Source organism: Macrobrachium rosenbergii, chromosome 21 (assembly GCF_040412425.1).
Source record: "Macrobrachium rosenbergii isolate ZJJX-2024 chromosome 21, ASM4041242v1, whole genome shotgun sequence".
NCBI classification, from domain to species: domain Eukaryota; kingdom Metazoa; phylum Arthropoda; class Malacostraca; order Decapoda; family Palaemonidae; genus Macrobrachium; species Macrobrachium rosenbergii.
This window is the reverse complement of record NC_089761.1, coordinates 70,623,077-70,647,068: the sequence shown is the minus strand read 5'-3', so window position 1 is coordinate 70,647,068 and position 23,992 is coordinate 70,623,077. Positions and strand designations below refer to the sequence as shown.

Genomic DNA, 23,992 nt, shown 5'->3' with positions numbered 1-23,992 from the left:
ACAATTGCAGTTTTCGACCATTTCGGTCGAGTTAAATTTGACCAAAAGTCGAATTTTTTTATTTATCGTGATTTATATGAAAATATTTCAAAACTGATAAAAGCTACAACCATGAGTTATTTTCTGTTGTATTGTACATGAAATTATGCACATTTTCATATATAAAACTTTATGTAACGACTAATATAAAACGGTGCAAATATTACGACAACGAGACGAAAGAATTTCTGAGATGTTCGGCAGAGTTACCAGCGCAGACGTAAGGAAAATGTTTTTTTTTTTTTAAATTCACCATAAATCGAAATATTGTGCTAGAGACTTCCAATTTATTGCAAAATGAAGGTAAACGATTGAATATTACTAGAATGTAAACGATTGAATATTACTAGAATGTAAGATTTTTAGCTTACAATTGCGTTTTTTTACCATTTCGGTCGAGTTAAAGTTGACCGAAGGTTGAAATTTTGGCAGTTATCGTGATTTATGCGAAAATATTTCAAAACTGATAAAAGCTACAACCATGAGCTATTTTCTGTTGTATTCTACATGAAATTGCGCACACTTTCATATATAAAAGTTTATGTAACGACTAATGTAAAACGATGCAAACATTACGACAACATAATGAAAGAATTTCTGGCGCGGACGTAAGGAAAAAGTTTTTTTCAAAAATTCACCATAACTTGAAATATTGTGCTAGAGCCTTCCAATTGGTTGCAAAATGAAGGGAAATGATTGAATATTACTAGAATGTAAGAGTTTTAGCTTACAATTGCATTTTTTGACCATTTCAGTCAGGTCAAAGTTGACCGAAGGTTGAAATTTTGGCAGTTATCGTGGTTTATATGAAAATATTTCCAAACTGATAAAAGCTACAAACCATGGGTTGTATTTTGCTGTATTTTACATGAAATTGCAGACATTTTCATATATAAAACCTTATGTAACGGCTAATATAGAACAGTGCAAAAATTACGACAAAATGGCGAAAGAATTTCTGAAATTTTCGGCCGAGTTACAGCGTGGGCGTAAGAAAAAAGTTTTTTCAAAAATTCACCATAAATCGAAATATTGTGCTAGAGACTTCCAATTTGTTGCAAAATGAAGGTACATGATTGACTATTACTAGAATGTAAGAGTTTTAGCTTACAATTGCGTTTTTCGACCATTTCGGTCGAGTCAAAGTTGACCGAAGGTTGAAATTTTTTGTAGTCAACGTACGGTACGTCCACTTGGCACCCAACAGACAATTTTAGTCGACGTATGATACGTCCAGTAGGCGTTTAAGGGTTAAGTAAGTTGTTCTGAAGGTTAGGAGTTTGCTCAAAACCTTCAAAATCTGGGACAATGGTGGAAAAAGATATATCGTCTTCCACTTATTCCAGTCTTGCAGAAAGGAATCTCTTGCTATTGCTTGATTATCCAAGTTCGGAGACACAAATACTGCGAGTCTGTGATTGTCATATGTGGCGAACAGGCCCACTTCCGGTCGTGGAAACATGTTCGCTATTGTCTGAAAAGAGTGGTTGTCCAACATCCAATCTGTTGAGGCTCGTTTTCCTTGATAGAGAGCCTCCTATTACGTTGAGAGACCCTGTGAATCCCAAACAGGTGCCACTTCCTTACTTGTGCCATCCAAAGGATGGCTGGCATTACCATGTTGAGAGGAGGTGAACCCGATCCCGATCTCTTGATGCAGGACATCGCAGTCATGTTGTCTAGAACCAACAGAATATGTGTCTTCTCTTCTGGAGATCTGAGTTTTTTAAGAGACAAAAAGACAGCCATCAGTTCCATCAAATTGATGTGACACTTCCTCAGAGTGGCTGACCACCTCCCTGCCACCTGACAATCCTCCCAATGTTCTCCCCAACCTGTCAACGGGGCATCTGTGTGTATTGTCACTCTTACAGATGGAGTCAGGGTGACCTGTTTCGCCACAGATTCCTTTCAGGTCCAAGGCCAAAGTATCTCCCCAACTTTCTGATTCTTTTGGTGAAATTGGTCTCGCATCTTTTTTCTTGCATGCGATTGCCAAAATTTGTTCACGTTTTTCAATTACAATCTTAGTGTTGGATCTATTACTGATGCAAACTGCAGCAGACCCATCATACGTTCTAACTGCTGTCTGGAAACCCTGGGCTGCGCAAGGAACCTTTTGAGGTTTTTCCTTATTCTGTTCTGAGTTCTGATGGGGAGAGACAACAGGCCGTGAAGAGTATCCCAACACAGTCCTGGCCACTGAAAGAGTCTGCTGGGTGTGAGGGGGGATTTTTTCCAATTTATTATAAAACCTTTTTACTCAAGTTTGTTGACCACTGCTCTTAGGTTTTTCAAGCACTCTTTTCTTGGGACCCCCAGATTAACTAGTCGTCTAGGTAAGCTATTAGTTGTACTGTATTCCTTCTTTCCTGAGTTCCTGGACAACTACCGCTGCTAATTTTGTAAAAATTCTTGGGGCAATGTTTAGCTCAAAAGTCATGACTTTGAACATGTATGTATCATTCCCTATCCAGAACCCTGGGAAGGGGCAGAAGGGAGCAGCGATAGGGATGTGCCAGTATGTGTTTTTCAGATCTATAGAAATTGTCCAAGTCCCTTTTGGAATGACTGAAAGTACATGGGCAACAGTAGTCCTCCGAAACTTTTGGCAATGTACTTGTTCAATGCTGATAGGTCGAGGATCACTCTTCATTTGGAGGAATCCTTCTTGGGGACACTGAAGAGACGTGCTTGGTGGCAAATATACGTATGTTTCTCTATGGCACCTTCTAACAGGGCCTCCTGCACGTAATCTTTCAGAGAGGGGTCTGGTTCTTGAAAGAACCCCTTTAAAGGCGTGGGGGGTTGGGGTGAGACCATTTCCACCCCAGCCTGTTGAGAACAATGCTGTGTCCCCAAGGAGAAGACTTTCATTCCCTGTGGTGTCTTTGAAGCTGACCCCCTACCAAACAGTTCCTATTGGTACCCCCTCTTCCTCTACCTTTTCCTTTGATAGGCATTCCAGGTGTTGCTTTTCCTTTTCCTTTGTAAGATGGTTTTTGGACCTTGTGAAAAGGATATCCTTGCTGACTGACCACCTACCTGTTTATGAGATAAAGTTTTGGAGGGGACTGCAGGCTTATATGATTTTTGATCAAAGCGAGCCTTTTCTGAATTGGGTAAAGGGAAATTTTGGGTTTTTTGTTTCCTGAATTCTCCTTTTCCCAGAAGAGCGTACACTACAATTTTGTTGGTGTGCTTGTTCGCTGACTTGAGTTACAATAGAATCCTCAAACAGGTCTTTACAGAATGGGTTTGACTGTAATAAATCAGTCACATTGTGAAGTGACTTGTTGGGGGCTTCCAATGTTTCAATTCGCGCTTTTAAGCGCCAGTCTAAAAAGTCATAGAGTGGTTCCCACAGGGTTCTCATAAGACTTTTGGCCACAACAGCAAAAAGTGTCCTGGAATCTTCTGGAAGCCTTTTGGTGGCAGCTTCTAGCAAGGTGGAAGAGGTTAAGATAATAAGGAGACGAGTCCTAGCATGGAATTCTGACGAAGCTGTCTCATCAGAGATTCTTCTCATAGGGGTCCCAAACTGCTGAGTACCCACATCCAAGGGGAGCTTTTTCCTTTCAAAAGGGAGTTGAAGTGTTGCCCAATCCTTGGTGGAATTTTGCAAAACCAGGACGACTGTGGCAAATGGTTTTAGTTCTGTCATTGGCTCCCATTTTCTAGTTACTACACAATTCTGAAAGTTTGTCTTCACATGGTTAATTATTTTAAAAGTGAAGGGACAGATGGCTGGGGGTACTTCATGTGAGCAAGTTGGGTTTTATTCAGAATGGGAGTACAGGTATAAATCCAGCTTCCGCTGACCTGTTAAAGGGCGTCATCTATAGCTTTCAATGCTGTATTCCCACATAAGAGAACTGTTTCCTTTTGAGGTTTCTCCATTTCTGGCAGAGGTGGTATTAGGCACCATTCTGTATTAGGGAATGCTGTCCTGTCTCTCAACCCCACATGTACAACTTTGATCATAGTTTTTCTCTCATTAATTAGGTACTTACCATCAGGAGAGAAAATACACATTGAAGTTTCTCGCCAAGGATTATCAGTATCATCAGGGGAGAATACTGGAGCCCCTGTTATGTTTTGATCTGAAGCTTTGTAGTCTGAACTGGCTGTTTTGTTGGTTCCAGTTAAAATTCTAACCTTGGATCTTGTTTGGTCAGAATTTGTTTCCACTCTCCCTTTTCAGTTGCAGGATGCAGTACTTTCACACTTAGGAGTGTACATCACTGACTTGATTTCTTCAATTTCCTGTTTGGAATCATGCAATATGTCTATTACATATTGCCGTTCTGTGGCAACGGCATCTTTGATATTACTCACAATTTCCTTACGGAACTGATCAAATGCTGCAAACTGTGTATCCCTTTTGGGGGAGCTTGCATAATCTGAATGAGCATCCACAGCTGAACTATGACTGCCTCTTACCAAGGAGGCAGAGGTCCTGAGTGAGTTACTATACCCCTCCAAAAATGTAGTCATTTCAATTGGGGTTCAGCGAATCCTTGTATCCCTTTTGGGAGAAGGATCCTGGTCAGCTTCTGAAAGCTGCATGGGGGATTGAATTCCTTCTAGAAAGTTTCTCCCATGGTTAGCTGAAGGTTGTGTCCCTGATCCTTCTGGGTTCTTCAAGGTCATTTCAGTACCAATATCAACTTCATTTGTAAGAAAATCACCTCCAAGAGGAACTTCCTCTTTTCCTCTGCATGGTTAACTTGGGAGGTACTGGGGACTGATGTTACTGGGTTTTGGCCAAAATATAGATCTTCCGAGAAGGGGTTAAATATTTGCTGACAGTGTTTTATTGGAAAGATATAATCTTCCCCTTCCTCCCTCTTGCTGAACCCCAGGACCGATCATGACAGCTTCAAGCAAGCTGTTTCGTCCTTAAAACTTGCTGCCAAGAGCACACTAGAAATTTCACACACATCTGGCATGTCATTTTGTTGACCTTATTTTAGCCACTCAGAAGGTGGATCAAAGCCCAATGGCTAAGCAAAGAATGGTGTCCTTTCCAGCAAGAGTAATTGTGAGGGCAATTAAATTCCAAAAGAATGGTGTCCTTTCCAGCAAGAGTAATTGTGAGGGCAATTAAATTCCAAAGTAAAACATCTTGGAAATCTAAGAAACCACAAAACATAAATGCAGTACAAATGCAGTATGCATCTTTTTTCTTAATAGGAAACACACCATTCTGAATGCTGTGCATATTTAAACAACAAATTATAAGCATATCTTACGCTGAATAAGAAATAACATGTAGATAAACAGTATCACTTACCTTAAAATTAAACACATGAAGGTAAGTCACAGACAACTGAAATGGAGATGTAGATAAAGGTAAACATGTTTGGGTGAATAGAGACCGATTATAGCACTTTTTGTAGCTGATCATCTGATCCTGACGCATGTGAGTAAGCACTGAATTCAAAAGGGACTGAGGATACTGTTGATAAGCCAGATACAGTTGATATGCATAAGAGTCACGGTCATATTTTGAGCACAGAGAACTCTGAAATTACATAAAAGGTATTAAAATCCAAAAAGTAATAAAAAAATTCAAGAAATACATGCTCAGAGTAAATGCAAAAAGATTCGTTTTTGTGTAAAGTTAAGCTTTTTGGTAATTAAGATTCTACATTACAGGGGTAAACTTTTTCCTAGACAGTACAGTACCAGCAAAATTACTATTAGCACCAAATATCTGAAGGAATAACAAAAGAAACAGAAAACTAAAAGTCTAGTTCTAGTAATAGGTAAAAAAAAACTTGAATATATACTTCAACTAAGGAATCTGCTTTGTTTTTCATTTACTTACTAACAGCGATGAAAAATTGTTGAATACAGGATACCAAATTAAAAAGAAATTTGTATTTTTCGTAACATACGCACCTATGCTTTCATATATGGAGTAATCTGCATTTACCTATCTTTGGCTGTTACTGAATTATCTCTTGAAAACAAAGTCCTAACATTATATGGGTCATGTGGTGTGACCTGGCCTGACCTGCCGTCATCCATTGTGTGAGACAACCATACACAGTTCCATTCATACTCCTAGAAGGAGTGAGGATCAAAACTACATGGAGAGGTAAGAGGAGGGTGACTTTACCTATATAAAAGCGTAGGTTCATATGTTAGGAAAAATACAAATTTCTTTATTTGTCATTTGTTCCAACATGTACATGAACCTACGCTTTCATATATGAAGCCTCACCTGACGGTGGGAGGATGATCTCTCAGGTAAACTAGGGCCGTTCCCTCTCAATACCCCAAGGGAATACAAGAGGTGTAAGATAGTGTGACGTACTCACCCGTTCCTCATGATGTTGCTGTCGATGTCTTCCCCTCACAACGGAGCTCCCATAGGCCTCCACGTCGTTATATGACCTGCTGCACCACCACTTCCAGGCCCAAGGTGAAGGTACCTAAGGACTTGAGTGCTATATCCTTGAGGCAGGAATAGTTGAAAACCGTCTACCTCTTCCAGACCCTGGCCCGGAGGACCTGACCAACCAAGTGGTTTTTGCTTATACACCACCAACGGTCCTTTCCTCTGATGTTGTAAGCTCTGACTCTGGTTGGGCCCGGATCTTCGTTGCAGTCGAAATGGTATGCCCTCACAACCACCTCTTTCAGCCAGAAGGCGATAATATTCCTTGAAATCTCTTGCTTCTCCCAACCCATACTTAAGATAAGTCTCCAACAGGCTGGTTTGGTGGGGGGGCTGTGCGTTTAAGGCAGGCTCTCAGGGCTCTGACTGGGCTTAGCAACATTCCATCCTTTCATTCCCTATGAAGTCCTTAACGAAGGGACAGAAATTGTATCGAACCTTTAATCATGTGTGGAGGGGTTCTAGGTCTTCACCACGAACTCTGGGAGGAAGGTGAAGCCCATCGATGTCCATCCATGGATGTGGGTAATGGTATATGAGAGGGCACGAGGTTTCCCCACCCTCTTCGTTGATGCCAACAGGAAAAACCAATTATAGTGTCAAGTCCCGGTCTGATGCCCTTCTGATCAGTTCAACGGATGGTTTCCTCAGGAAAGCCAAGATTTTTGTGACGCTCCTTTCCAGGTGGTTTCAATTCCCGAGGGAAGCAACTTGTCGAAATTTCTGATCATGTCTGACCACTCCCATGACGCTGAAAGGTCTATGCCCCTAGGTTTGAATACCCAGGCAAGGTCGGCGCTATAACCTTTAATTGCAGACACAGAGAGGTGCTCGTCCTGACGCAGGAGGAGAAGGAATTCCGGCACCTCCTTCAGGACGTTTTAAGGGGACAGAGATCCCTCTCACTGCACCAACGAAAGAACACCTTCCCTTTTCCATTGTAACGACCAAGGGAAGAGGGCCTGAGGGGTCTGGCAAAGACCATAGTAACTACTCCTGAAAAATCCTTTCTTTCACCTTTCTTTCTAGGGAGCTGCTAGACAGCCTCCACCCATGACGATAAAGGGAGGCCACTGCCTGATGAAAACTGGCCATTGTGTTCTTGCCTCAGCAGGGTGCGAGTTGGGGAAGTTGCCATGGTATGTCCACCAGCAAGTGGAGGAGGTCTTCATATCATTCTGCTTGGCGTCACCTTGAAGCTACGAATGTCATTCTAATATGAGAACCCAAAGAGAGGAACCTCACTGCTGCAGTGTCTATCAGCATGTTCAGATACTCTACCCTCTGTTTGCGAGCGAGATCAGATTTCTCACAGCTGATCACTATACCCAAGTTGTGACAAAAAACTTGAGGAGTTGATCTCTGTCCTAATGACTGCAGTAACTAGCTTGCCAGGACCAGCCAGTTGCACTGGTACCTCCGTAGACATACCTATACAACTGAGCTTGAGCAGAGATAAAAGTAAAAATGAACACTCTGAGTGAACTCTTGGGGGAGCAGTTATGAGTTCAAAACACGTGCCTTGAACTAGAACACAGTCTCCTCCTCGAGGGTAAAAAGGAGATATTTGTGGGAGGTCCTATGGGTAGGTATTTAACATAACTATCCCACAAATCCATACAGACATTCTAGGGACAGACCAGGACACAGACAAGTCAGGTCCAGGACAACCTAAAAGATGGCAATGGTCTCTCCGAGAAAACATATTTTCTCTGGTAGGCTAGAAATGGAGGAAGTGCCTTGCATGAACTGGACTAGGGAGCATTCTCTTGCCCGGGGCAGCACAAAGCAAGAACAGGTAATGTCCCTTCCTCAAGATCATTAAAAAGGTGTATCATTCTAATGACCTCCACAACATGTCTCTGTAACTCAGTAGGATAAACATAATCACCAGAGCCCCTGTCGACCTCTTAATAATTCAAAGTAAGTCCTGTTCAGTCTGTGGACTGGACCAAGAATGCACGCCTCCACGTCATGGGCTGGAATGGGAACGAGAACGTTCCTGGTCCCAAGCCCCAAAACTGTCTGGATCCCATCTCCCAGACACCATTATGAGGCGAGGGGAACACAAAAAAGAAAACAAACACCCCGCCAAAGACCGAAGTCTCAGTAGGTAAGAGAGGCCTCAAACCGCGATGCCGATGTCTGTCCGGGTTGGGGAGAGTGTTCCCATTCACGTGAATGTGCACAGGGGCTGTCCTGTGGGCGTGCTTTAGTCTACCTAGATGTCAAGGCTTCTACAAGTGAAGAAGACTGCCTTGCCTTACCAGCAACAGAGCCGGTCCGGGCCACTGTCCCAGGACCCATGGCCCGTTCTCTTGAAGGTTGGGAGGGAGGGGTGAGGAAGCACTTGCATACTATTTTCTCACATTTCCTCGCTGGCTAGTGCTGGTAATGGTGGCCCGGGGGGTGGGCCACTGGGACTGGTACCAGTACACTGTAGGTCCAATGAACCCCAAGTAGCAGTTGCACTTGTTCAGTCAGCAATGGGAACAGCAGTACCATGGCACCACTAACAAGGGACCAAGTATGGTACTGACAGCCCAGGTAGGTGGCCAACTGGGGCTGGTACTGGTACACCGGGGGTCCAAAGAACCCTGGGTAGTGGTTGCACCCCTACACTCGGCAACAGGAGAAAGTCGGCAGACTGACGAATTCACATTTCTAGGAAGGGTGCCAACTTGGTGAGGAAACGGTAGGAGAAACAACTTCTAGGACCTGAAGGAGGCTAGGGACCCCTCCTCTCCTGCTATTACGCTGTCAAACTCCTTCATGATACTTGCTACTAACAGGACCAAGGAAGGTGAATTGTTTACTTGGTTTCTGGAAGACTGCCAGAACAAATACTTCATCTATGAGAAACTGGGGTAATCCTCAGGTGTCAAGTTGTCCGGTTCTGCTAAATCTAACTTCCTGCAAACCTTAAGGACAAAGTCCAAATTTAAAATACAACAAATTAAGGTTAGAATATATATCAAAAGATACGTAAAAATTCCTCTCCCCATCTGGAAGTTCCAGGAGGAAGGTCTTTATACCTCCTTCCAGGCTTGCTGCACCTACCCTAGCAGCGAGGTCACAGGGGGTCAGCCCCATTCCACCTGGTGGTTGTCCGGAACGGCCACTATGTCCCGTCCTGGTGATCGGTGTCTGGGACGATACTGAGATGCATGGGACCCGCTCTGCTGCAGCTGCCCTTGGGGTACCGTTCCCTGGGACCTGTCTACTGAGTGAGAGCAGCAACATCTCTCTGACTTCCCATTGGCATTCTGTCTCAGTGAGTGGTGTCAGGAGCAGTGCAGAGAGGGGTGTCACTCTGCTCCACACTGCTCCTGCTTCTGTTGAGGGGGATCTCTGTCTCGCCCTACTATGTGAACAATGGTTCCTCCCTTCCCCGCTCTGGGCCAGCCTGCCCCTTTCTCTGTACCCCTGTTCAACTCCCCGGACTCCATCGTGCCACTGTTCTGTACCTCTTCTCCGAGGAACTGCAAAAGACCTTGCAAAACTTGTTAAGGTTTCTTCTTACCTTCGAACTTAATGGAAGGAACAAGGTCCTTACCAGAAGTTGTGAGGAATGGAGGAGTTTACGGTGGCACCGATGATGGGGAAGGAGGGAGGAATGGAGGTTCTCTGAAGATGAAGATGGGTCTTCTTCCCCCGTCTTCTTTTGTATTTTCCCCACTGAAGCGATGGCCATGCTTTGCACTCTCCGCACAGTACCTCGTAGGAACATTCCCAACCCCCACACAAATACACATTGAATGGGGTTGTACACCTATCTGTGACATGAATTACTGCAGAACTTACCCTTTCCTGCAAGATGACACATTTCTCTTCAATCATCACAGGAAGAGAGAGAGAGAGAGAGAGAGAGAGAGAGAGAGAGAGAGAGAGAGAGAGAGAGAGAGAGAGAGAGAGAGAGAGAGAGAGAGAGAGAGAAACAATGCTGGGGTGTTGGGAAAAACACAAACGTGTGATCACGTGGGCACAGAAAATGCTCTTCTGACCCTGGAAAAGATCTCATAAAACTTTCCACCACATTACTAAGGCTACCTGGCCTGGGAAGTAATCCCCCTTTAAAAAGAAACACTTAATCTATGCACTATTCTCTTTGCTCCGAAAGGAAGACGCACGTGAGTTACATTCTAGTCCGCCACTCTTTGTCCCACACCAAGGGAGAAAAAAAACCAATGCACAACGCACAGAAACATCAATATAATCTACAGGCGTGAAGGTGCAAACTAGATGTGGCAAATAGTCAGACAAGCTCTTAAGCACTGGGAGTACATACTCCCAATCACAAAGAACAAAGAAACAGTACGAACGAACATGAGAGAGAACTCGGAAAACATGCAAACTCTAGGACGGCTGCAAATACAATGGACAATAGCAGGTTGGGCCTGGTCACGCAATGTAACCCAGGTAGCATTAGGATTTTGTTTTTTTGAGAAGATTCAATAACAGCCGAAGACAAGTAAGCACAGATTACTACATATATGAAAGCATAGGTTCGTATATGTGCCAAAACAAACTTTTTTTTATTTTCATAAATACAACCTACTCCTTAATTTACTTATGGACAAAATGCTCAGTACAGCATGGCGGTGAAAGGGAATGGTTGTCAGCAGATTAGCAAAACATTGAATCATGTTTGCTAAGTATCCCTAAATACAAGGGAATTTCTTACTACAGTATCATGCAAGCATTACTGACGCCCCAGCAAGCTCATGCAAAAGCAAGAAGAAAACAACTGGAGAAGCTGGAAGATAGACACTTCCATTTAAATCATTTATATATGAGGCTTGTATTTGTGGAATATTTTTATAATATTACCAGTTTTTATACAAACCCATTACAGTAATAAAATTAGCATTAATCTGTATGAAATGGACTCAGCTACACCAACTTCAAGAGTTGAGAAGAGGAAACTACGCAAAAACCTCTCTAATTTTATATAATTTATGAGTAGCTATGGCACTCAATTCCCATATTTCAATGGTATATCTTTTTTATTGATTCCATTACCTACACAGCTACTTGGAGACGCTAGGTCATCTCTGTTACTGCAAAACATTCATTTGCCTAACAAGCACAATTTTTTGTTATTTACTTTTCATCTCATACCACTTTTATTCAATAACAGTTATGCATATTCTCTTATTCTATAATTCTATGTATTTAGGTTCCCTAATTTTTTTTTTTTTGCACATTTTTCTTTACTCCAATGCAAGTACAGATATTCTAATCTATGAAACCCTATGAGGCAAGTTCCTGATCTTTAAAAATGTTCCATGTAAAAGAAGACGACACAATTGCTGAATAGTGATTATGTGAAATATCTACATTACATAACTGGGAAGCAATATCGTAGCTGCTCAGAATTCCTTGTCTGATTGGAAATTCATAAAGACAGTAATAATAGTGAATAAACTTCAGATATTTAATGTATTTCCTGGGTTTACAGCAGCCTGGCTTGTTCCTGCTAAAAATATATAATATGAAGCATTGAAAAATACTTAAATCTGTACTACTCACATCAACAAGACTGTGCTATGATGCCTAGGGATGCCTACCATATAAACAAATAGTGCAGTAGGAGTGAAAACACTGGAATCCATATGGGTGCAATTCATACTTTTGATATTGCTAACTTACATTTACTTCTTAATGAATAAAAAATTTTAACTATTAACCATATGGCTGGGATCTTATTTATGAAATTTATGCTGCCAAGCCAAGTACAGGGGCACTTTCAGCTATTCCCCACTCAAGACTGTAAAAAGAGGGAGTTGAGTGGTTTGACGGCAAGGCAGAGGTCCCAAAATAAAGACAGAGTACAAGGATCTAAAGGTGGAACTTGGAGAAAACCCCATGGTTGCATTAGTAAGTAACAGTTAAAGAAGTTGGAGAGCCAGACTTTAAAAAGAAAGTAAGAATGGTGGTAAAGTATAAGACTTGAAAAGTTGGTACAGCAAGGGGGTGAAGTGACACTGCAAACACCCACAGTAATGTCTACAACGCATTACACAAGGTGTACTGATGGCACTAACCCCCTAAGGGGAATATGAATGACAGATTTAGATATTCTTGATGATCTAACATAACTGAATATTGGTGACATCCTCTTTGATTTCATTTTATAAATCCTTCAGTTCTTGATGTTTCTAAAACAAATGACCCACATAACATGTTTATTTTTTGACACAAATTAAATTTTCATAAGTTTCAAACTGAAAAGTATGACAAAATAAGTAAATTTACCTTTGACAAAAAAGGACTTTTAGCTTTTTCATCTGATACCCTAGCAGATATGACCTTTGATATCCATTCACAATTTTGTAAATTTGCCTGTTTATATTGAAGGATGTCACTATATTTATTTGCCAGCTTTTGTTAGAAAAGTTGCTCCTGGCCCATGATAAAATTAACAAATTTAATAGAAATTCAAATTGTACCTCATGTGGTTTTACACACTTTTTTTAAAATGCTGTCATTACTCATTCTGATGATATCAGATGACAAATAAATCCATCCCTTGGGATTTGTATTCAACTACTTTGTTACAAGAAATTCTTTACACTACTGTGTTGCTCTCTTCTTGTCAAGAAAATCTTTGTTTTTTACTTCATAATTTTACTTGTATAATTAGCATGCATACCACTGAAGTGAAAGGAGGGGGATGATGGGACTAAATAAACATCTCCCACTCCAGTGCCAAGAAGTCTTAACAATTTGATATAGCAATTTTTGACAGGTATTTCTTACCATCAAGTATATAAAAATCTAAACATGCAGTCTGCCTCCTGACCTCATGGTGGATACTGCTCAAGTATTACTGAGTTTCAGTTTTTAAAACTACATCTCTGTTAGATGTTTCTAAGGATCCATAAGTATTGTACTGTAATGTAACTGAAGCTTCTAGATAAGGTGTTTGACCACAAGGTTCAGGCACAGTTATTTTCTCAGGATCCTCCTTGAAAACTGGAGGGTGAGGTGCTCTATTAACCCAATGGAAATGAACAAAATCTCCTGAGTTTATAACTGGTTCCTTGCTCTGAAGACTATTTTGAGAGATGTAATAATCCAATGATAACTTTCTAAACTTGTGACTGCAGTTGTCTGGTTAAACTAATATTTAATAACAACTTACTGTTTAATAAAAGGACATGGAAGGTATGTCATGGCAGCATTGTTCAAGGAGCACTGGCTATGGTGACCACCTTGTAAACTTCAGAGACTTCTTCGAAAGAAATGCCTCCAACAAAAGCCAGGGAAGTACCCACTCCCCAGAAATGGGGATGGGGTTCTCCTTGCTAATAAGGGTCACTATGGCAATTCTCAGCCCATGCTGAGACAGTACCTTGTTCGTGATAAGATGTAAGAAAAAAGGACCATCTGGGACATTTGTAAACCTAGAGTCCTTGGTCTAGGCATAATGTTTTATCTGTAGTTGCTATAATGTGGTTCGGATTCCACAATAAGCTGTAGGTCCCGTTGCTAAGTAACCAATTGGTTCTTAGCCACGTAAAATAAGTCTAATCCTTCGGGCCAGCCCTAGGAGAGCTGTTAATCAGCTCAGTGGTCTGGTAAAACTAAGCTATACTTACTTACTTTCTGAGTTCCCAAAGAAGAATAGGGGATTTCTTCTTCAAAGGATCCTTATTCTTGGCCAAAAATGACAGGCAACGAGACAACATTGACAGCTAGGTGCATACGTGATGAAACGTTGTTCCTATCTAAGAGAGCTGGGATTCTCAAATGGTCAAGAAGACTGCCTTTTGCAGTGCAGAGTTGCAGTTGCATTAGGACTACTAAACTGAGATGACAAAGCTTAGAAAACCTTATTCAGAGACCTGGTAATAGGAAGCATTGCAGGAACTGGTCTTTGCAATGCAAAAGACTGGAGAAGGGAACTATGTACTTCTATATATTTTAATCAATGCCAAACTCATAAAGCACAGGCTTTGACGCAACACTGTATGATATAACTGTAGTAGCAACAAGGTTCTTAACCTCCACCAGATATATTAGAAAATGTAAGCACTGTTTTAATCAAGGGTCTCAGAATGGAGGTAATCCAGCCACACCTTCCATACAGACTGGTATTGCTGGATAGATAAAAGAAATCTACACTTGAGGGCCACAGCTCAGAAAAGAGGATGTGTAGATAATTTTTCCTCTCTCTCTGTCAGGGATATAAAAGCAGACAGCATTAGGATTGATTTTTTTGCCCGCTGTTGGAGTAGGAACCAATGACTCTGGCCAATTTGAGGCCATTAGGTAGGTGGTTCCACTGGATGTTAGCAGTTTATTCTAAACCTTCAAAATCTGGAACAATGTAGGAAAGAGGCAGAATGTCTTTCACTTGTTTCAGTCTTGTAAATATGTACATCATGCTACTGCCTGACTGTCCAGGTTTGAAGATGTATACACTGGAAGTTGATAGTTTCTGTGTAAGGTAAATAGGTCCACTCCCTAATGCAGAAGCATGTTGGCAATTATTTTAAAGGAAGTTTTGTCTAACACCTACTCAGTCGAGCAACCCTGTGGGGTGAAAAGCTGACAGGTTCCACTTCTTTGCCTGAGCCATCCATAGGAGAAACAGCAAGACTACACTGAGAGAGGCTGCAAGGAAGGCCAACCTCTTGATACATGTCACTGCTGTCATATTATCTAGGACCAACAAAATGTAGGTCCTCTTTGGAAGTTTCAATTTTCTGAGAGACAGAAAGACAGACACCAGCTCCATCTTACCACAACCAGACTGTCCTCCCAATGGCATCTAAAACCTGTCAAGGAGGCATCCATATGTATTACTACTCACATGGGTGGTGGAGTCAGTTTGACCTGTTTTGCCAGAATTCCCTCCCATGTTCATGAACGAAATATCTTCCCAACTACTTAACATCATGGGAAACATACAGATTGGGTTAAAAAAAATTCCCAGGTCCTTCCTTATTCTGGTCAGAATCTGGCTAGGAAGACAACCAACAACAAAGGATATCCCAACAAAGTCTCAACCACAAAAAACACCTATTTGGTGTGAGGTGGGACTTGTTCCAGTTTATGAAGAAACCTCTTGACTGAGTCTGTTGCCTTACCAATCTCATGTTTTATAAGCGTTCTTCATTGGTAGCTCCCTTGATTAGCCAATCATCTAAGTAAGATACCAGTTATATGCCTTCTTTCTGAGTTTCTTCTAATTTCATGAAGATTCTCTATGTGATATCTAATTCAAAGGGCATGACCGAGAATCATACCTATCCTTCTCTATCCTGGCAAATGATCAGGATTTGATTCTCAGTGCAATGACTGTATGAGGCAACATAGAAAAAAAAAAAAAAACTCAGAATTCTTGACCATAGGAGTGTTTGGCCTCCTAACACCATAGAATAAATTCTTAACTGCTCCTCTTCAAGGATTAAGCCTTTCTATTGAAATCCTTCGAGCTATAACTGGAGATAGAGGAGGTCCCTCTTCTCATTGTTTTTAACCCTAAACAATGGGAAAAAAAGGCATGTCCCTTTGAACAAAGCCTTACAAGAATGGGCTTGAAGCTCACTGATACACTTTTCTGTAGCAAGAGCCATATGAAAAAATGTTTTGAAAGTTGATTTCTTAATCCTTAATGGACGGATCCCCTCAATAGAGGATCTAAAACAGGCTTTGGGTGGTGGACGGATCCCCTCTGAGGAGTATTAATATTATGTGCCATACGATTTGGCTGTATTGAGCGGGAAAGAGTTTACAATACTTCAACGGCCCATAAATGAATTATGGCAACTAAAGAATTCAGCTCAGCTCAGTCGTGGCCATCTCATGGAATTTAGTATTTTTCTTGCCTTGCAGGGGGAATGTCTTGCACCTTCCTCTCCCATGATGTCTATTTATTTATTTGCTCATAAATATACCCAGGGATTGCTGTTGGTTTTAGTTCTTATCTTTTACGATACGATGTCAGTTATAACTGTAATTTTGCTAAGAAATGTTAGAAAAAACATGTATAAATCCCAAAAAAGTTACTGCACTTCCCGATCTCAGTAAATTTACGTAAATATTTTACAAAAATATTCTCAGAATTTGTTACTGATTTTATTTCTTATCTGTTATGATATTGTGTGAGCTTTAATCATAATTTTACAAAATAAAATAAAATAAATCATTAGAAAAAACATGTATAACTTGGTAAAATTTACAAGTGTTTTGTGAAAAAGGCCCTGCACAGGGTTGTAAATAGTCACTTTCAACTTCCCGTAAAAGGTAGGGAAAATTTTTATAATTTTTTCCATTGATATGTTTTTTCTTAAATTGGCCAATCTTTAAGTTTGCCTGGTCTGGGGGGTTGCATGATATATAATTAGCCTGTCCCTTAAGGATTAAGGGAAGCTTTATCCAAAGGCTTAAATTGAGGTAACATCAAATCTGAGGGCTATATCTAACCACCATCCTGAACAATGATAGGAAGATTTTGGGGTTTCCAGCTCAAAAGATCATTAGACCTGATCTAAAGTCGTGAGCATTATTCAAGTAGCATGTCCCAGAACTGGAGACAACATAAAGCTATACAGTGAACCACCCGTATTCGCGGGGGATGCGTCCCACACCCCCCCGTGAATAGCTAAAATCCGCGAATACTTAAAACCCCTCTAAAAACACTTAGAACTGCCCATTTTGATAGCTTAAACACAAAAAAACCCTGAAAAAATGCATATACCTGAGTATTTTAATAGTTTTATCACAAAAAGTGCATTTATTCATGAAAATTATATGAAAATACAGTAATTAGTGAATATTTCTCAGTGAAAAATATCGCGAATGGGCGAATTTTCCGTGAATAGTGGCTAGATATGTTCCACAGAGAAACCTGCGAATGCGTGAGTCCGTGAACCATGAGAACGCGAATACGGGGGGTTTACTGTATACTTGAAGCCCTACAACAGAAAGTCACTTCATATACCTGAGATACCAGAAGAACTTCACTGAGTTATCTACTGAGGTACTGGTGCTGGATATCCCTCAGAACAAGCTCCAGGGACAATGAAATGACCAATATTGTTGTTAAGGTAAAACTGTAGGGACTACTAGACTTAAGGCTGGTTCCCTAGTCGCTCTCGAAAAGCCTTTTGCTCACACGAGACAGATAAAAGTTTCTTTGTGATCAGATGAAGTGTGTTGCGCTTTTGATAAATTCTTCTTAAATGTGACTGTCTAAGATCTTTCCTGATTGAGAGAGGGTGAAGAACTTCTACTGCCAAGGGAGGTAGCTCAAGAAACCATTTCCATTGGGGTCACTAAGAGCTAAGAAAGGCTAGTCTTCTCAGACGGCCACAACATGTTGAAAACTTTCCTCTAGAGTGCAAATGGAGATAAAGCATGAGGATCTAGTTTTGATCACTCTAGGTGAAAAGTTATGACTATCCATGCCAGAGATCCTGGAATGGAGCAGGGCAATTTGTGAGTTTTGCATTTTGAGCAGTCGCAAACTGATCAATGTTGAGGGCTCACAAAAGGTTCCACAGCTTCTCACATACTTGCAGATGAAGAGACCATTTACACCCAAAAGTAACGAATTGTGTCATAGTTTTATTCAGTTATTGTTACATGTTTACAGTCTTATCACCTTCAAAGTATTCTCCATTTGAAGCAATGCACTTATCAGGTGTTTTCCACTGTTGAGCAATTCTGGAACTCTTGTGAACAATGACTCCGTCGTTTTCTTCTGAACTTGCAGATGAAGAGACCATTTTGGTCAGAGAAGATGTTCTTTGCCTGAAAGTGGAAGGAAACTTTTCTTGCTGAGTTGGTCAAATGGAGAATACTTTTTCAAGTGATAAGACTGTCATGTAACAATAACTGAATAAAATTCTAAATGAGTTACTTTGGGTCCCTAACTGAGAGAAGACCCATCAACTTTCTTGAGGAGTTGGTCAGCAAGGTCTGAGCTCTTGAGGTCTAGAGGCAGACCCATCAACAGTCTTGAGTGATCTCCCCACCAACAAAGAAAACATAAAAGAGCTGAAGAAATTATGCCTGGAATGGAGTTTGGAAGATGAGACCTGACCCAAGAGTTCTTGATATAAAGCTGAATTGGTCATTCTTAGACAGCCCATGTTAACAAACTTCCCTAAAGAGACCAAGTGACCCAAAAGAGGAAGCCACTTCTTGGTTACAGGCTTTTAAGGACCAAGATTATCTCAGCAGTGACAGAAAATGTCTACCTGGTGCTTGTCTGAAAAGCCCAAAGGGAGAGAGTTGATCTTCATCCCCAGAAAAACAATTGACTGGGTCAGAGAAACACAAACTTGTTAATGCTGATCAGAATGCCCAGCACCAAGGCCAGATGCAGAAGACAATCCTTTGCCCTCAAGATTGCCTGAAATGAGTTACAGATAACTAACCAGACATTCAAGTTTAAGAAAACTCAGACTCCTAGCAGATGACTCCCTCCCATTAATGGAGCCCAAAACATGGGAGAATGCATGTGGTGCCTTGTTCATACCAGCACCCAGAACTCTGAATTGGAAGTCCTTGCCTTTGATGAAAAAGTGTAGATCTTCCTTGACTGAGAACAGATTGGGACAAGGAAGTATACTTCCTGCATACAGAGAGAAAACATCCAGTCACCCCTCCAGATGACCATTAAGGCAAAAATGAATGAATCCTTAAAAAAAGAGAGTGAAATTAATGAATTTGTTGAGACTGGAAAGTCCCAATATTAGCCTCCAACCCCTCCCCCCACCTTGAGAACAAGAAAAAGTCAATGGTAAAACCTCAGTGACTTAGTCTAAAATTGGCTTGGTCACCTCCTCATGTAACAACCATTTGATCCCCTCCTTCAAAACTCAAGAGCTTCTCTGTGTGAAGTGGGTGAGCAAGGAGGGATATCGGGAACACCGACAGGGGTGGACAAATAGCATGCATAAAGTACAAAGTATCCTTCCCAGAGAACTATTACTACTCCAGAAACTCAGTACATGGCCTCCTACTTAACCTTGTAAGTTCAAAACAACAGTTATGGTTGTCTTTGCAATTCTTCCACTTAAAATGTGACCCTTGATCACCTTGAAAGAGTTTACTGAAGCAAAAGAAGTCGAGGGCATTTTGGGTTGTTATTCAGAGCGGAACTTTCATGCAGACACTTAAGGGAAGACTTCTCTAAGAATTCTCTATTCTCCTAATTTGAGACATCTTTGGCAATGGCTTAAAGATTTTGAGGTTAATTAGAAAATTATGGAATGTCCCAAAAACAACATTGAGCTTAGTTAATTATAAGATAAATATCAAGACAACTGTTCCCATTATTACTTTAAAACCGAACTGTAAAAAATACAATCCCCTGTATGCTTCAAACTATGTCTATCAAGGCAAGTTGAATATCCCAACGCCTCATCAAGGACTAACATTTATATACGAGGTGCGATCATAAAGCATCAGGACTGTTGCTATAGTAAAGGAGCTAAAATATGCAAAATGAGGCCACTTGGCACAGATTGACCTTGACCCCACTGAGCATGCACGCTAAGTTTTTAGCATCCTAGATAACTTTCACCCTTTACAGCAGTGCTTGGAAGGAAAGTATGTAGTGTGTGGTTGTTTAATTGACTATGATGGAGAAAGTTGACCAGAGAATCTGTATCAAATTTTGCCAAAAGCTTGATGATACCTGAGCACAGACTTACGCAAAGTTGCAAAAAGTGTATGAGCCACACAGGAGGGTATGAGTGGTTCAGACGTTTTCAGGATGGCCTACAAAATATCGATACTGTAATGACGAATGTTCTGGGAGACCCACAACCAGAAGAACTGAGAAAAACATAGTTTACTTCAACTACAAGAGAATTGTTCATCATGAGTATGGCCCAACTGGTCAGACAGTAAACGAGTACTACTGTGACGTGTTGCAGCATTTGTGGAATGCTATTCATCGGAAAAGGCCAGAATTCCATGAGCCTGGCAAGTGGCAATTGCACCATGACAACGCACCTGCCCATTTAGTGCAGCTTGTGCAGCAATTTTTAGCCACGCACATCCCCCAAGTCACTGTATTCCCCAGAACTTGCCCCTTGAGACTTTTTCCTCTTTCTAAAAATCAAATCCCAATGGAAAGAAAGAGGATTTCTGGACGCTGAGAAGATCCAAGTGAATGCAACTAGGCAGCTGCTGATTATCCCAGAAAACGAGTTCCAGGAATGCTTCCATCGATGGAAGCAGCACTGGATAAAGTGTGTGGCTTCCACAGGGGACTACTTCGAAGGATATTAAATGCTAAAATGGTACATGTCATATTTTCTTTTTTTATAACACCAGCCCTGATACTTTATGACCACACCTCTTACTTATTGTCATTTCCCCTTTTCTCCCTGCCGCAATAAACAAGCAGTCGTGCTAGGGACAATATACTGACTTCACAAGTACTTCTACCTCATTGTTAGGCCAAAGTACCTTACCAATTAGACAGCTCTTTGCTTCTATGGGGCAAGCAACTTGAAAAAACTTTCATCTTCAATAGAGGATGGTTGAAAATCTGACATCAAATCTGTGCCATAACAAGTAGATCTATGCAGCTTCATAAAACTGGAAACCAAATCAGTAGTATTCCAAGAACCAGTTTTAAGGGATACACTTTTGAGATCACCTCAAATCATGCCTTAATAGAATCAGATAACTTCAACTTCTTATTCGTACAGAACCAGCTTCAACTTCTTGTTTGTACAGAACCTAACACTTCTATTTTTGCTTGCTATAGAAGACATACTGCAAAAACAGAAAGCAAGCACAACACCATACAGGAGAAAAACAGCCACAAATAGTTTAAATTACTACAGCAGATTCACACTGTATGCACAAGGTAGAGTATGATGAACTGTGACTTTAATATAAACATTCCATCCAAGTCAGCCAAGTGTTATTTTTGTTTGTTTTGAATGCTGATCACACCTACCACACAAAGATGTAAGCAGTATTTAAGATTCATTCCAAATAATTATTCATTTCTCATCAAACCACTGCTAACACTCTCACACTGAGAAGAAAAAAAATCACACTCATTACCTCTACCAGCAACACCTGTGTGACAATCATTCCCAGCTGAATACATGTGGTTTACACAAAACTCAATTGTACAGAACTTATCTCTTCTTGCTGTGGATGACATGCAAAACAGAAAACAAGCATAATACCGTACATGAGAAAAACAGTCAGAAATAGTCAAAACTATGATGGGTGATTCACACTGTATGCACAAGGACACAGCATAAAGAAATGTCACAAGAACATAAATATTCCAATGCCACCTGGTGGGAAACAGGTGAGTACAGACAATCCACCTGGACCAGCCAAGCATTAATCTTGTTTATTTTGAATGCCGATTGCACCTAACACCATGAAGATGTAAGCTAACTTTAACAGTGGGTAAGATTTATCTCAAATAATACTACTATTGTTTACAGAATTAGACACATATATAATGCAAGTAATTGTCATACTGTATTATCATATGCAACCCCTGCAAATCAAATCAGTGACTATCAAGTGGCTGGAAGAGCATATCTTGCAAGTTTCCCAACTCTACTTTTCATTTAAAAAATTAGCATCCAAGAGCAAATATTCACAACTTGTCAATACAGTCATATGTCACAGAAGTAATGAAAGATACTGCAACAAAACTGAGCATCAGCACTTACATATATAAGAGCATTGACTACATAAAAATCAATGTCAGGAACAGATTGAACTTCTCTGCATCTCAGTTTGCTACGAAGAGATGGAGAAGCAACGATGATCCTAAAACGTTCCTCAAACTCCTCTATTGTATCAGGCAAATCTGGACACTGTCTGGACTCACTAGACCCAAACTTAATCACTAATCTTTGCATCAATGACTGGAACATGTTGGCATATATGTTTTCAATATTCTTTTTGTTTCTTGGTAGCCGAGGACCCTGAAAAACCGAAAAAGAACAAAACACTTAGAAATGCAAAATAAAATGACTATTTGAAATCACAGTCGGAATGCAACAACAATTCCTTTCCTAGCTATAGTTAAATATAAAGAAAACAAATGTCTCATCTAAATATAAAGAAAACAAATGTCTCAAGCTAAGAAAAACAAGTGAGTTTTTCTGTGCAATAATTCTATATTGAATAGTACTGTAAACACAATGTAAAAGGTACTTTGCATTTTTAGGATGGTCATACCTTAAGGCATATATATCCATTATCTAAATCTACTAATGTTATTTTTTCATTGTTTTACATTCTTGCACACAAATGTCTGTTGTCTGCTATAAAACTGCACATGACCACCATAAGAAAGCATAATGTCAAAATAAAATATTAAATAAACAAAGCCAGCAACAAGTCCTACTTGAAAGCAAATGTAAACATGTCTGTTGATATACCAGAAATTGAGGCAAAATCCATTGGTTCATATGATTCAGTAGATATTTCAAAACCTGAAAAAGTATTAAGATCTCAGTCTCCAACTTTTTTTAAAAATTGTTCCACCAGGACCTACAGAAGGCTTGGCACTTTTAGATGAGGTCGATGAAGGAAATGTGAAAGTTTTTAGTTATTTTAGTTATTACTACAAATAGGATATGGCTTGTTTAAAATAAATATGTATTATGCCAAGGTGAACATCACTCTTTGCAATTCTTGACACTAAACTTGACTATATTATTTCAGTAACCTAATTTCAACATACTGTATTAATATTAGGTTCTTTATTAACAGGAATGGAATTTCAAAGAAAATCTTATCTCAAAACATTGAAATATATTATATTATAAACTGAAAGTCCAACATTCTTCTAACAAGATTTTAAAACAAAACCAAAAATTTACAATTAACTCAAAAAATGTAGAAAATTACTTTGGGTAAGGCTTGTTTTACTGCAGACCTGAGAGAGAGAGAGAGAGAGAGAGAGAGAGAGAGAGAGAGAGAGAGAGAGAGAGAGAGAGAGAGAGAGAGAGAGAGAGAGAGAGAATGTGTGTGTATGTACGAAGGTACGTTACTTTTTGATGCGGTCACTATCAAGCTACTAATAGATGGGACTTCTCAACATTTTAGCAAAAGGTAAGCAATGAAATTTCCTCTCAACCCTGTACATGTGTGTGTATATACATTATATATATATATTTCTGAGTCCAGCCCCGTGTCAGCCGGTGAAATTCCATTGTTGCACGAATTTCTAGGTATAAAATGCTAGATATACCAGAGAAAAAAGAGCTTTCAGGAAAGCTGGGGTTACTACCCCCAGATCGAGCGTCTTCTCCAAGGAAGACGTCGGTATAACGAAGGGTGAGTGAAGGATCACTACCACGGAGTCTTACTCGAAAGATATCTCCCTGTTAAAACCCCCAGAAGAGAGCGGTGAGCCGTTACAGCCCCCACACACAAACACCCGCCAGTTCGGCGACACCAGCGCCACCTACCTCATTCCATTTTCTAGCACGTGTCTGCTACCACTCTCTTTTTGTGCTTGTGCCCTTTATTGGATTATTCTTCCAATTAATCATGTCATCGAGCAGCTTTACCATCTCCAAG

The 23,992-nt window shown here is 40.5% G+C and overlaps 1 protein-coding gene across 1 annotated transcript in view; it reads right to left on the bottom strand.

The window, feature by feature from the left end:
* LOC136849552 (general transcription factor 3C polypeptide 1) overlaps positions 1–23,992 on the bottom strand; it is a 1,135,756-nt gene that overhangs the window by 451,109 nt on the left and 660,655 nt on the right. The window contains 2 exon segments of the mRNA XM_067122889.1: positions 5,336–5,566; positions 22,129–22,386. Of these exon segments, the coding sequence (XP_066978990.1) occupies positions 5,336–5,566; positions 22,129–22,386 (489 nt within the window).